The 15458-nt window shown below is 46.3% G+C and overlaps 1 protein-coding gene across 1 annotated transcript in view; it reads left to right on the top strand.

Annotated features, from left to right (window-relative positions):
* Positions 1-15458, top strand: part of CLIC4 (chloride intracellular channel 4) — a 62534-nt gene that overhangs the window by 30037 nt on the left and 17039 nt on the right. The window contains exon 2 of the mRNA XM_048500283.1: positions 6499-6608. Within this exon, the coding sequence (XP_048356240.1) occupies positions 6499-6608 (110 nt within the window). The remainder of the gene's footprint in view (positions 1-6498; positions 6609-15458) is intronic.

The following is a 15458-nucleotide window of genomic DNA, read 5'->3' as shown; positions in this document are numbered from 1 at the left end:
CAAAAGCCCAGTGGAACAGTTTGGTTTTGCAGGCCCTGAGAAACTCACCAAGGTCCCGCAGGGCCCTAACAGCTGGAGAAAGAGCACTCCACCAGGCAGGGGCCAGGGGTGTAAAAGCCCTGACCTGGGTAGAGGCCAGCCACATCATGGAGGGGCGGGCGACCACCGGTAAATTCGGGTCGGGACATGTGGGGTAAGGCAGTCTGGAAGGTATGAGGGTACTGTGGAACACAGGCAGGATAATCTTGCAGCAGTCATCTTAGCGCGCCTGCTTAAAATTGCTTTCTTGGAACTTTATTTTCTGTTGACTTATTTTTCTGAACAGTTGCAATTAAATCTTAAGTGCTTATGTATTTATGTGGAGGTATTCTGATCCATGGTGGCCTTTGATTTTATTATCCACCCCGCAAAAGCTCATCTTTACTGTTCTGGTTGCAAGTCTGGTTTGGGAAAAGTGCAGAGAAGAAATAAAAACAATTGGAATTCTTTTCATTGAATTCACAGGGATGAAAACAAGCAACAAAAGCAATTTATGGTGTTGACTGTTCCAGACTGCATAATGTCGAGTTTTCACACACCTATAGCTTTAGGAGAAAGTAGAACTGGCTTCATTGAAGACATGTAGGCACTTAGCAGGCAATTTCAAAAACTGCTTGAAGAGTAGCTCCATCATGGAAAAGCAGCTGGCTTTGGGAGAATTCAGAGATTCAGTGGGATGTTATTTACTTTGTATTGATGAAGGTTTTCACAGCCGGATTCAACTGGTTATTGTGGGTTTTCCGGACTGTGTGGCCGTGGTCTGGTAGATCTTGTTCCTAACGTTTTGCCTGCATCTGTGGCTGGCATCTTCAGAGGTGTATCACAGGGGGAAGGAAGTCTGGATACAGTGTAACAGACTTCCCTCTGTGATACACCTCTGAAGATGCCAGCCACAGATGCAGGCGAAACGTTAGGAACAAGATCTACCAGACCATGGCCAAACAACCCAGAAAACCCACAGCAACCAATTATTTACTTTCTTTCCATGACAAGCTTCATATGCCCATTTCTGCGCATCAAGTCTCTGTTAAAGGGGCAGGACTTTCTCGCCGGGTTGTTGACAGTCCTTGTGGCTGTATTGTCTCAGAATTCCATAGGGCAGGGTATCTGTTTCTATTTGTCCCCATTTCTGGGTAACAGTACTTTGGGAAATGGAACTGGATGGAAAATACACAATTTCCTGTATACCAAAGTACATCTTGTGTAATTGCTTGCATGAACCAATTAGCAAAGATGCTCTAAACATGAAAATTGTGCCTTTTTATACAGGACTCTGTCATCTGTGACTAGCTTTGGCTGATCTGTGCTTTGATCAGCCAACTGATGAGTGTTAATTCTCAATCTGTTCAAGTCTGCTGTCGGTTTTAGTATGAGAGACTATCAGCATTTCAGAAGTATTTTCCGCCACCTTTTTTTCAGATGCCTTGGCACTCGCTTCCTGGCTTACTGAAAACGCTAAATATTTTGATCCCATAAACTCATCATTATGGAGATCCCAATGACAAAAATGTGTTTAAAATCAACTCAGACTTTCTGAATTTCTTAAGACTTCTGTTTCTTCTCTTCTCATTGAAGAAACTGGGAATACATGAGATTGTTTCTAGAATGTGGATTAAACTCCACCTTGTAGCTGCATCTTCTCAAAGCTTGCCTCACATTTCTGTTGTATGTTGAAGCTGTTGGTCCATGACTGAAACTCATATTTCTGTTGCTGGGCTACATTGTACCTGCCTCTGGCCATATTGTTTTCTGTTCTAATCATACTGGCAGGGATCCTGCTTTCTGCAGCTTTCCTTTGTCATTCTAAGGGATTAGATTTTAAAGCAATTGCTTCTGTTTGCTTAGGGCCCCTTCCGCACATGCAGAATAATGCACTTTCAATCCACTTTCAGTATACTTTGAAGCTGGATTATACTGTGCGGAATAGCAAAATCTGCTTTTAAATAATTGTGAAAGTGGATTGAATGTGCATTATTCTGCATGTGCGGAAGGGGCCACTGTGTCGTCCCTTCTTGAGACAGGTGGATTTCTTGAAGGATTTTATTAAAGCCAAGCAGCTGGAACAGTAAGCAGCTACCTTGGGAGGGTGCTCAGTTAAAACTCTTGCCAAACAATTTTGTTGCATGTCATCATATTTTTATTTTGGGTTTTCCTTCCCAAGTTCAGTCGTCCGGTGTGTGTATTTTAAAAAAAGGATTCCAAGCACTGTAAATGTGAATGACCTAATTTCTGTGAGAGAGTGTTTGTTGAGAGAGGGTGAGCCTGAACTTATGTGAACATAGGAAATTTCAGTGTATTTCCGAAGACTTTCATGGCCGGATTCAACTGGTTGTTGTGGGTTTTTCGGGCTGTGTGGCCATGATCTGGTAGATCTTGATCCTAATGTTTCGCCTGCATCTGTGGCTGGCATCTTCAGAGGTGTATCGCCTGTATCTGTTACTTATCCCCAAAAGTAGCAGTGCTGATAGACTAGTGTAGCCTGATCTTATCAGAGCTCAGAAGCTAAACAGGGTTAGTATTTGGCTGGAAAACCACAAAGGAAGACTGGGGCTTGCTATGCAGAGGAAGGCAATGGAAAATCACTTTGTCTCTTACCCTGAAAAGCCCATGAAATTTAACTTCATGGGGTCATCATAAGTCAGGTACAACTCAGTGGCACACTTTTATTTTATACCAAGTCAAACCTTTGGCCCACCTGACTCATATTGTCCATTTTGCCTCACAGCAACTCCCCAGGTTCTTGGGAACAAAAAGGCCTTTCCCGTCACTTTCCACCAGTGATCTATGGCTTCTCTATTAAGGGTATGATTCCTGGGACCTTCTGTATGCAAAGCAGACACTCTTGTCACTGAGTTGCAGCCTTCTGCTGAACATGTGAGAGCTTCATGAATAGGCAAGAACAAGAACTTTTCTCCAATATCCAAATTAATTTGCTGTCCACCATATAGTAACATCTTTAAAAAACACATACTTCAAACCATTGCCTACGGCTCTTGATTTTGTCCTGTTGGCCGTTCAGCTTTAAATGTCATTAAGGTGCCTTTGAGATGTTCTGCTAGTTACATGTTAGCTACTTATCTCTGCCTGTCTTCTGGATTGCCAGAAGACCATATGCTTAACTCAGACCTGTGTACATGGCCCAGTTGCTGGAATTTTCATAGAATCACATTTAAATTTGGGGGCAAGAAAAGCACAGAGATGGAAGGATCCCACTTTCAAGAAGTCTGTCGTCGTCTTAGTTATTGTGTGGGCATGCACGCTCGCACGTTCACCATCAAGTCACAGCTGCCATATGGTAACCCCACAGCGTTTTTGAGGCAAGAGATGTTCAGAGGTGGTTTGCCATTGCCTGCCTCAGACTGGGCTGAGAAAGTTCTGAGAGAACAATATCTTCACAGATTTGCAAAGTCTTTCATGAGCAATTCTAGGAAAAAATTATGTCAAAGGCCCAAGTGACATTTTCATTTGACAGACTAATAATCCAATTTTCTAAAACATTTTACACCTAAAAGGTAACATCTGTGCAGCTAGCAGGACATTTTAACAGTAAAGCGATTTCCTTATTTTGTATCTCAATACAGTATTACGATCAGGCAGAAATACACAACAAAAGTCTTTTCTACCATGCACCACACACAATAACTAAGAGCTATCATAGTTTAGTGGTTAAAAGCGGCAGGCTAATCTGGAGAACTGGGTTTGATTCCCCACTCCTTCACACAAAGCCTGCTTTGAGTGACCATGGCCCAGTCACAATTTTGACTGTTAAGCAAACTTTTGTGACACTTAGTTGAACTGTTTTGAGGACTTTGAAGTCTGGCACAACTCACTCACAGGGTGACCCTTGAGCTTCCAAGTCCCATCCCTTTATGTTAACACTCCTTTAATCGTACTCTAAAATCTGTCCCTTTTTCTTCCTTGCACTGCTGCTGTCCTTACAAACTAGCGTAGCGTTCAGTAGTTGCAGACTTTGGTATTCCATAACTGAATGTAGTAGGTCTAACAGCAGCTAAGGCTTGACAGAATCCTTTTGAGCAATGAAGCCAACATTTTCTTGGCATTCCTGTGATGTTCTTTTTGCTGTATGTGATTAGAATAATTGTGGATACTTTGTTGAGAAAGAAAAAAAAATGGAAAAGACTGCATAGGTACACAATGTCCCCCCCTCTTCCCCTCCCTTTCTTTTTGTTGGGAAACCTTCTATCTAAAACTAGTTCTGGATGATACTTTGTATCCAAGTTACTGTTTTGGTAAAAGATGGAATGTCTATGTATTTGGAAAGTTCCTTGTCTGTTAAACTGGAGGCAAACGATGATTTGGGTTTGTATTCTGTGAAGCTGCCATTTGGGTAGGACAAAACTGCTTTGGAAGTTTGCTGCTCAGAGCTGGCCTTCTTAACAAACGTTGAATTCCAGAAATGCTTCTGAATGCCTTACATCTGCAAGCAATTAGGGTTAAAATAATTTTCTCTCCTGCTTTCCTAGAACAGTACAGCTTCTCGCTCTTTCTTTTGAGGCTGAGTCCGCAGTAAATGCTTGTTTAAGGATCTCGGTGCTTGTTTAAGGGTGGTCAGCCATACCAAATGTTGTAAAATCATAGCACTATAGGGGGGCCAGAAGCATCACCTAATGTTGGCCTTGTTCAGGTAGAGATTTTTCTACCCAATCATCTGTAGCAGTAAACCTTCAGTTCATCAGGCTGGTGGCCACTGTTTACCAGTTAGTTCATTGGTGACTGGGAGAAGTCATAAGTTTAATAAGTAATACTGACTGTTGTCCTGTTGAATTGCTCTGTTTATCATATACATGTATCAGGTATAAAATAGCTGACTTATACCTGCTATATGTCTGATTGGGAGTGAAAATTGTAATTACCCTGTTTTCCTGAAAATAAGCCCTAGCATGATTTTTTTGGATTTTTGGAGGATGCTTGAAATATAAGCCCTACTCCAAAAATAAGCCCTAGTTACAGATTCCCCGGTGCAGCTGATCTGGTCACGTTGGGGGGGGGGGGGCACAAAATCATGGGAAAAAAAGACATCCCCTGAAAATAAGCCTTATCGCAACTTTTGGAGCAAAAATTAATATAAGACCCTGTCTTACTTTCGGGGAAACATGGTATATATTTAGAATATTATCCCACCTTCCATCCAAAAAGTGAACAGCAGAGTATAAGGTGCTTCCCCCCTCGACGGTATCCTTTGAGTAGTTCCCAAGGTTGGTTAGTCTGAGAAAGTGGCTGGCCAAAGATCATGTAATCAGCGCTTGGTAAAATGGAAATTTGAATTAGTCCAAAACTCTCTGCACTGAGCAGCGGTGACAGTAGCTGTCTCACCACTGGTATTTTATAGAACAATGTCCAGCTCTCTAAATGCACAGAGGGTTTGGATTAGATTTTTGCATCTTTTCTAGCCCTGTGGTCAGAATTGTTGGGAGTTACTGGATGTTTCTTAGTTACAGCCATAGTAACTTTTTCCAGTCCCTGCCCATTTCTGCTGAATTTGTTACTAGAATAGCTTTTATGTTTCTTTAAATTACTTTGAATGTCTCAGCTGGTAGCAACTGGCTTGCCCAAACAATACAGCTCCTTGTATGAGGCTGGGCTGAATTAATACAAAATGTCATAATTTCTTTCCAAAGAAAGGCAGCTTTGGTCCAAGTAACTGCATAGCTGAAGCCACCCTGCCCTGGTATGACACTGTATTGCCTGATAAGGCTATGCCCAGAAAGGGCAGTCGTCTCACTTCCAGGAATTAAACTAGTGGCATCAGGGAGGGCAGTGCCACTGCCACACAGTATAGGCACTTTGATTTGAAAGATGAATTACTTTTTGTGGCACAGACTTAGATAATGAAGTTTCTGAGTCTCATGCTGGATGCAATTCGATAGTTATTTGCCGATTTTTTGTTACTAAGTTGTTTGAGAGCAGGTCCTACAAAACCCAACCCCAGCCCCCTAGCCACATCTTGAGGGTAGGCAGGTGCTTGACAACCCCCTGCCACACTTTGTGCCACGCAGACCACTAAAACAATAGATTTGCTGAAACTTTGGTAGGCATTGATTTGCACCATATATTGTACAGGCCTTTGTTGAGTTGGTGTAGGTAACTCCTGTTGTTACCATTAAATAGCCTTCTTTGGCTGTCTTTGGCGAGCCAATGGTAGTTCATTTACTCAGTGTACCATAGCAAGATGGGAAGTTTAACCATCCTGTTTACTGATGTAACACTACTCAGGGTAATTCTTTTACTTTCCAGCGGAGTTCTAATTTCCTATGTCATTCCTTAGCAAAACTCTTTTTTTTTTTAGTAATGATCCTTCTTTTATACTTCTGGCGAGAATGGGTTAGAAGAATCACTTGCTCGTTTGGGAAGATTTGGGGAGGATTTCTAGTAATGTTAGAAGATAGATCTGCACACATGGTCTCCTCCTAATAATGGCTTTTTTCTCTTTTTCTGCAGGCTGGCAGTGATGGAGAAAGCATAGGAAACTGCCCCTTTTCTCAGAGACTCTTCATGATCCTTTGGCTCAAAGGTGTGGTGTTTAGTGTTACAACAGTTGACTTGAAAAGGTAGGAAAAGTACAGTTCCTTGAGACCTCTTCTTCCAAATCTGGTTGTCTCTACTCAAGTGCATAGAGTTTAATCACATTGCACAGGGGAATTGTCCCAGCACAATACTGCGGTAGGCGGTGGCCATATGATAGAAGACACACGAGAAGCAATTATGCTCGTCTGCCTTCTGACCTCCGACCTATCCCGAGAAACGATGGTGGTTGGGTTCAGGGACACTCTGCTTCGTCTTTGGTGTTAATTAATGCCAGGTCCATTAATAATAAGACCACGGTACTCCGGGATTTTCTCGGAGCCCAGCAGGTGGACCTGGCATGTATCACCGAAACCTGGGTGCGCGAAGGTGAGACCGTCGCCTTAGGCGAAGTCGCGTCCCCGGGTTTCGCGTGCCTTCACCGATCACGAACCCAGGGCTGGGGGGGCGGTGTAGCATTGTTCATCCGCGAATCTATTCCCTTCAGGGCAGCCCCCGTCCCAGAGGTCACCGGCATAGAATGTGTCGGCCTGGAGTGGTTGGCCTCGGAGAGGTTGGCTATTCTCCTGGTGTACCGGTCGCCTAGCGCACCAGGAGACAGCCTGCCGTGGCTGCTGGAGGTGGTGGCGGACTGGGCGTTGCAATTCCCCAGACTTATCGTCTTGGGGGACTTCAACGTCCATGCCGACGCTGCCTCATGTACGGCAGCCACGGACCTAGTGTCATCCATGGCGACGCTAGGCCTCTCCTTGATAAATTCTGGCCCCACCCATGAGGCTGGGCACACGCTGGATTTGGTCTTGGCGGGTGGGGATAAGTTTGGTCGGTATCCTCTACTGACAGAGTGCCATGGTCTGACCATTTTGCCCTGAAGGTCGGGTGGACTTGTTGCACCAACCCCGTCTAGGCGACGGTCTGATTTCTGCCCGCCCGCGGGGACGCATTGATCCACCTTGTTCCCTGAATGCTCTTCGGGACCCTGGACCGGGCGGCATGTTCGATGAGCAAGTGGAGGATTGGAATTCCCGACTCTCGATGCCATTGATGTTGTTGCTCCCCGGCGTCCTCTACGTCCCCGCTCTCGGCGCGCTCCATGGTATACAGAGGAGCTGCGCCGTATGAAGCGGGGGCTTAGACGTCTAGAGCGAGTGTGGAGGAAATCTCGTGACGAAGCTGCGCGAACATCTTATAGGACGCTTATGAAAGCCTACAAGATGGCGACGAAGGAGGCGAAGAGGACTTTCTTCTCCTCCCTCGCGTCCGCTAGCTCTCGCCCAGCACAATTATTTCGCATAATTCGGTCATTGACCTCCTTATCGGAGAGATCTTCAAACCCTCAATTGGATATTAGCTGTGAGGCATTTATGAGCTTTTTCGCGGATAAGATCGCGTTGCTCCGCCACGACCTTCCATCCACGTTAGCTACAATTAGCGAACTGGAGACTCCCTTGCCGTCTTCGGGTCCTTGTTTGACCCAGTTTTCCCTGCTCTCTGAAGCCGCTGTCGACAGAGCCTTAGCTGCTGTTAGACCTACTACCTGTCCTCTGGATCCGTGCCCGCCCTGGCTTGTAAAAACCTGCCGGGCGGAGTTACGACCCCATCTGTTGAGTATCATCAATGGTTCCCTTGAGCAAGGAACCTTCTTGGATGGGTTGAAGGAGGCAGTGGTCCACTCACTCTTAAAAAGACCATCGTTAGATCCAGGAGATCTGGCCAATTACCGCCCCGTTTCGAATCTTTCGTTTCTGGGGAAGGTAATTGAGAGAGTGGTGCTGGAGCAGCTTCAAGGCTTTCTGGATGACGCATCGGTTTTTGACCCCTTCCAGTCCGGCTTCCGTGCTGGGCATGGGACGGAGACTGTTATCGTCGCCGTCACGGATACACTCCGTATTCAGCTTGACCAAGGCGGATCGGCGCTGCTGGTGTTGCTAGATCTCACCGCAGCGTTTGATGTGGTCGACCACGACCTTTTGGCCCACCGCCTGGCCGCCTCCGGAGTGCGGGGTACTGTCCTTCAGTGGATAACCTTGTTTCTCCGGGGCCGGAATCAGCAAGTGAGGTGCGGGGACCAGGCCTCCCGGAAGTGCCCGCTTCAATGCGGTGTACCCCAGGGGGCATTATTGTCCCCGCTGTTATTTAACATCTACATGCGACCCCTTGCTCAGCTGGTACGGAGTTTTGGTCTGATTTGCCATCAGTACGCTGATGACACACAGCTCATTCTGTTGATGGAGGGGGGAGCAGCCGCCGCCCCTGCGGCTCTCCAGCACTGCTTGGAGGCGGTCGCTGGTTGGTTGCGACAGAGCAGGTTAAAACTGAATCCATTGAAGACGGAGATCCTCTGGCTTGGCCGTGGGGGGGGAGGGGCCTTCCAGCCGCTGGTGTGGGAGGGGGTCACATTGGCGCCGACCCCCTCCGTTCGCAGCCTGGGGGTCCACCTGGATTTGTCTCTTTCAATGGAGACCCAGGTGGCCCATACAACCCGGGCTGCCTTTTTCCACCTTCGTCAGGCCCGGCGACTGGCCCCCTTCCTCTCCAGAATGGACCTAGCCTCTGTGATCCATGCAACGGTCATCGCCCGAATAGACTCTTGTAACTTCGCTCTCGCGGGCCTTCCCTTGCGTTTGATCCGGCGATTAAAACTGGTCCACCATGCAGCAGCACGTCTGCTTACAGGCAGCACCTTTCGGGAACACATCCAGCCTGTGCTGCGGCAGCTGCACTGGCTTCCAGTAGAGTTCCGGATCATCTTCAAGGTGTTGGTGTTGACCTTTAAGGCCATTAAGCGGCCTGGGGCCATCGTATCTTCGAGACCGCATCACCTCATACGTCCCTACGCGGCCTCTCCGGTCGGCAGAGGCCAATTTACTGGTGGTCCCTGGCCCCTCGGCGATGCGGCTGGCCTCCACGCGGGCCATGACCTTCACGGCCTTGGCCCCGGCCTGGTGGAACGCTCTTCCTCCAGCTGTCCGGGCCCTGCGGGACCTTGGGGAGTTCCGCAGGGCCTGTAAGACGGAGCTGTTCCGCCGGGCCTTTGGAGGAACCAGCCGCCAATAGTGCCCCTCCCGTGGCCCTTAACATCTGGGCCACCAAACATCTAATGAGACTCGCCACGCCTCCCTCTACCGTGGGGAGGGAGGGATTTTATATTATTAGAATGCTGGACGCCACCTATATCTTGATCTTAACTCTAAATTTAAACCTTGAGTTTTATATTCGGTAAATGCACTGGGAATTTTATCGCTGCTTTTAAATGTTTATTTATTTATATTGTGTTTTAATTGTTGTACACCGCCCAGAGCCCTTCGGGGATGGGGCGGTATAAAAATCAAATAAATAAATAAATAAAATAAAATATATACAAGGGGTCTGAGCCCTGCGGCATGGGTGGGAGAAATAGTTTCATTGTATAATGAACCAGACAGTCACTGTTGCACAAAACTAGAATATAATAATCCATCAGTGGACCAGGGCACTGCATGGATCAAAATGCAATGCAGTTTGTTAAAAAAAAATTCCAGAGTTCAACACTGCTCAACTCCAGCATCCTGTGAACAAGGTAGTTCTGGCTGAGTATGGCACATCGTTTTGAGCCACACCATAAATCTAGAGGACGGAATCCTTCTGAATGAAAGTGTCTCATTCTGATATTCCACCCACTCAGCGCTTGTGGTATTTAATGAAAGGATTTTGCCTTTGGAACAAACTAGTTGTGTTCTGGCAGTTTGGGTGGGTGGTGGGGGAAACTAGCATGGCTGCTTATTCTGTTGCACGCTTTTGCTGTAGCTTGGCCTAAATATATATATTACACTGTGATAGGAATATATGTTATTTTGCTTTTTTGTTCTGCTGTGTGCTGTGATGGAGCTTGGTGGATGGGACTCGAGTAATCCCTTTTTCTGGCAAGGATCAGTTGTTGGGCTTCAGAACCTGCCAGGTTCCTAACAGTACAAAAATTCATAAGTGTTTGAGGAGTGCAGGACAAAGTTAATCTTGCAGATTTACAGCTCTGTTACACGAGCTTTCCTTTGCAAAGTCTTTTTAAATGTATTTATTTGCGAACAAGAGGCTATTTCCCGTCCAGTTTCTGCTAGTAGCTATGGACGCAGACAAAAATATGCATAGACTTAAGGGGGGAAATGCCAGCTCCCTCCCCTCACTGTGTGCTCATATGTTTTCTGCCTCTCTACAGTCACTAAAGACAGAGGCTTCATTCTTTTTCCTCTTCAGGAATGCAACTTGTGTGCAGGAATTAGACTTCTTTTGTTGACAGGAACAGGGCTGCAGAATTTAGTTTCTCTGAGAATTGAGGACAAGTTTGTGTTTTGATTTTTTTAAAAAAATCCTCTTTGGTAAAAGACTAATTCAGTGGTGTTCTTGGGTTCCTCAGAAGCTTATGGGGGTCCTCTAGGAGTGTTGTCTAACAAAGATTCCTTGAAAGACAGCTTGTCGACTCCTGCCAACCTTCCCCTGCAGTGTGCAGCTGCTGTTTGGAAGGCACCCTCAGTTCACACAGGGTGATGGTTAAGCCCTATGCTTTCATGTCCCGAGAGCACACTTGGATTCTCCTTTGATTGGCAGGAGGACACCCTGAGTGGGTGATTGCCAGCCTTGGATCAGGGAGGCAGGACTAATTCTTAATTCTGCTTCCTGTTGGCTTTCTGGGAGTCACCTGCTCCAGTTCTTTTCCTGCCTAGGCGAGGGAGGAAAGACTTGAGGGTAGGCGCTTCACTCTGTTTTCTGGTGTTTACTTTCCTTCGACCACTTCCCCTTTTTTTCCTTCCGGTTTGTCTCTGCCTCTTCTTCTCTCTCATCAGAGAAATTTTCCCCTTTCCCTTCTGATGAATAGCTGCCTTCCCACAAAAATGGTGGGAAAAGGCTATGGGAACAGCTGTCTCAGGAACTGAGCTAGCATCCTTGATGGTTCCAGTGACTGCATTCCTCACTCAGCGTCCCCCCCTCACATCCAGGGACCTCATAGGCTGACCCACTAGCAGAGAGCATTCAGGGCTCACACCCTAGAAGGAAGAGGCACCTTTTGGAGGATCAATAGTGCCAAGGAACCGCCATTGTAACTGTGCCTCAGAAGAGCTTGGGGATTGACTCAGAAGAGGGGAATCAGGGACACTCAGACGCCCATTGACCTCCAAGAACACAGCTTCATGGTAAACTTCCAAAAGAGTTCTCTTGCACCTGTGCAGTGACTTGAACACCTGGATGTCATTGTGGACATAACATGCAGCTCCTTTTCTTAACCAACTCCAAGGCCCAGAAGATCATACAGATGGCTTCATCAACCATTCAGAGCAAGCTGATGCAGAAGGCCAAGCTAATGGGTGCTCTCAACCATAGACTCCCTACAATGGGCACTCCTACACTCCAGAACACTGCAGAAATTCCTTCAACCATATCAAACAGACATCATGCTCTGCAGGGTCAGGTTCCTTCTAGTATCACTCAGACCCTCAACTACAAGGATCTACAATTCCAGCTGGTCTGCCTTCCAGAGATGGTGTCAGAGGAAGGAGGTATCACCCTTAAAGCCAAGTATCCAAGCATCCTAGAGTTCCTTCATGACGGCCACCTCTGGACTCAAAGGTACTATGCTTAGAAGACAGGTTGTGACTCTGGCCACTACTTCCCTTATACCATGGCAAAAGTGTAGCTAAACATCCTCATGTTCAGAGGTTCATAAAAGGAGTTATACAGATCAACACCCCCACCCCCCACCCTGGGGTCATTGCTTCGCAACCTGGAGCCTTCACTCAGTTCTTACAGCACCCCCAAGACTTCCATTTGAACCAGTTAAGGAGGTCAACCTTAAGTGGCTTCAAATGAAAACCTTGTTCTTTGTTGCAGCAGTGTTGGCCAGATGTCTGTTGGAAATTGGGGCATTCTCCGTTAGGACCGATTTATGCATCTTTCGCAAGGCAAGGTGGTCTTAAGAACAGACTCTACCTTTAAATCTAAAGCAGCTTCTAAATTCCATGTATCTCAGAAATTATGTCTACCCGCCTTTTCTCCCAATCCAGTGCACCCCAGGGAAAAGATATGGCACACCCTAAATGACAGGAGGGCACTGAGGACCTACATAAAGCACAGTCAGTACATACAACAGTCACACTGTTTATCTTTATTAGTCCACCTTACAAGGGCCAAACCATGTCTAAGGCCTCCAGTAGCTGACCCTAAAGGCATGCATAATTGAGGCTTATAAATCCCTTAATCTGCCCGTGCCACCCGTGCATCACAGCACTTTCTATTTGGAGTACAGCCACTAATGCGGCCTTATGCAAACAGGCGTCTCTAGAAGAGATCTGTAAGGCTGCAACTTGGTCCAGTGTGTTGACCTTTGTTAAACCTTATAAGCTAAACTCATATAGCTCCTCAGATGCAGCCTTCGGCCATAGGATACTTCAGCATATTTTGGAAGAAGAAGGGTTGGATTTATATCCCCCCTTTCTCTCCTGTAAGGAGACTCAAATGGGTTTACAATCTCCTTGCCCTTCCCCCCTCACAACAAACACCCTGTGAGGTAGGTGGGGCTGAGAGAGCTCAGAAAAGCTGTGACTAGCCCAGGGTCACCCAGCTGGTGTGTGTTGGAGTGCACAAGCTAATCTGGTTCCCCAGATAAGCCTCCACAGCTCAAGTGGCAGAGTGGGAAATCAAACCCAGTTGTCCAGATTAGAGTGCAGCTGCTCTTAACCACTACGCCACTGCTGCTCCTAGTAAGTGATTACCCACCCCTAAATTGGGGACACTGCTATGGGAGGTCCTCCTCAGGATGTCCTGACAATCAAAGGAGGCTGGTCCATTAGATACTTACCGAGAAGTGTCCTTCTCCTTTGGAGGCAAGAGGACCTTCTGATCCCTCACTCTGACATCACTTACTTGCTCTCTATTACCTAGCTGTTTTTCTCTGGTTCTAACCCTTTGTCTTTTTCTGCTTCCTGATGTACATTATATTATGTGATTAAAAGTCAACTATTCCAAGTTATTAAGTTTCTCAAGTTAGGTTAGCTAGTTCAACAGGATGGCTATCGGACGCACTCGAACTGGAGCAGGTGACTCCCAGAAAGGAAACAGGACGCGGAATTAAGAATTAGTCCTGCCTCCCTGATCCAAGGCTGGGAATCATCCACTCAGGATGTCCTCCTGCCTCCAAAGGAGAAGGACGCTTCTCATTAAGTATCCAATGGACTGTTCTCATATCCTTTCTAATGCACAATGTTGCTTCAGTGGTTAAATCAGTGGAGAGGAAATTCTCTGAAGGTAGGCAGTTTGAAAGTCTTTGGTCTAACCTGCTGACTTCTGTTTTAGTAATCTTCCACAATTCATAATTGGAGGGGTTAAGAAATGGAATCTTTCAGTTCAGGGCCCCAGAGCTCAAAACTCTCGCCTTCTGCACTTTTTGCTGGGATTGCTCCTTTCCCAGACAAGCATATGTGACAGCAGTGGGAAAGAACAGTGGTTCTGGTTTCCATTAAGTCGGTTACTGTGGGGCCTCCATTTTCTATGTTTTCCAGTGGTACTGGATGCTGCAAGCCAGCCCAACAGAAGCCATCCAAACAAACTTGGACAAGAGAGCATCAGAGGATTGTGGGTAAAGGTTAAGGCAGGTTAGTTCTCCTGGGCATAAAGTGGGCTAGGGCAAGTTTCAGTCAACTTAGTCCTGTTTAAATTGAGCCTGGAGAAGCTCGCCCTTCACCAGTTTCATTGTATGTTCCACAGGCAGTTTAAAAAAGGAAACACCTATGATTACGCTGTTCTCTGGGCATATGTCCAGGGAGCCTTACAAATCCAAGTGACACGCACCATAATGGCACGCAGCTAGTGCTGCTGCCCCCTTGCCAGCCTGGAAAAGATGGGTGTTCTTTTGACTGCCATATTTATAGCAATGTTCCATGATTCATTGCTGTAGCTGGTCTCCTTTAGGCAAATTGGCTTCCGCCCCAGACACTCAGTGCTTTCTGCTGTCCTTCATTTTGCCGTATCTCTGTTAGGCTAACTTTGATCAGGGTTGGAGGAGGGGAATCCCAGAGGCTTAATTGCCCATACATCTAACTATTTGATACCGGTGTCTGAGAAGTCCTCCTTCCCCTTCCCTAGAAATTGGAAATAATTTTCCTAGTTTGAATTTTTCACCTCGAGAGCCAGCGTAATGTAGCTGTGGGTGCAGCGTAGGCACTGGACATGGAGATCCAGGTTCAGATCACTGTAGCTCATTGGGTATCCTTGAATAAATCTGTCTCAGCTGAATCTACAACAGGATAACATGGTCTATTCTTCCCTGAACTTCTGGGAGGATGAGAAGGCCAGAAATGTAAGGTCCTATTGTTCATATTACATACAAGGAAAGAGGATGTAAATTTCCTCCTGCTCTTGGCACAGTAACTCAGGGAGTTCCCCGGTTGTGGTATTGTAGGAGTGGTTGTCACCATGCCCATGTTTTCTGAGATGCAGTTGAGCCATTTGCAATGTGGGTTGGTGTTCTGTTGAAACAGGTGTGTTACAGCCATGTGCTATCTGTAGTGAGTAAGACTGGTCTCTAGAGGAGCAGTCTTCTTTTTTTATTGGATGAAGGTGACTTTTTCAGTCGAGTGAGGTGTTGAGTGATGTGTCTGAAAGAGGCCATTCTCTAGGGAAGCAGAATGGCTGCATCTCTGTGGTGAATGCCATAAATGCTTGGCTTTGGAAAACTTAGCAGAAGACAAGTTTTAATTTTTGTATCAGAAGTTCTGCTTTGGGACTATACTGAAGTTGCTCTCAGACATTTCCTGATATAAAAAGAATCTCTATCTCAAGTTACACAATCCTTTATCATGTCTAAAAAGAAGCATCTGTTGTGTTTTCTGGAAACTTTTCTTGTGTATGTG

The sequence above is a fragment of the Sphaerodactylus townsendi genome, linkage group LG06 (genome assembly GCF_021028975.2).
Source record: "Sphaerodactylus townsendi isolate TG3544 linkage group LG06, MPM_Stown_v2.3, whole genome shotgun sequence".
Lineage (NCBI taxonomy): Eukaryota > Metazoa > Chordata > Lepidosauria > Squamata > Sphaerodactylidae > Sphaerodactylus > Sphaerodactylus townsendi.
The sequence above is the reverse complement of the archived record's forward strand: the minus strand, read 5'-3'. Positions and strand labels throughout refer to the sequence as shown.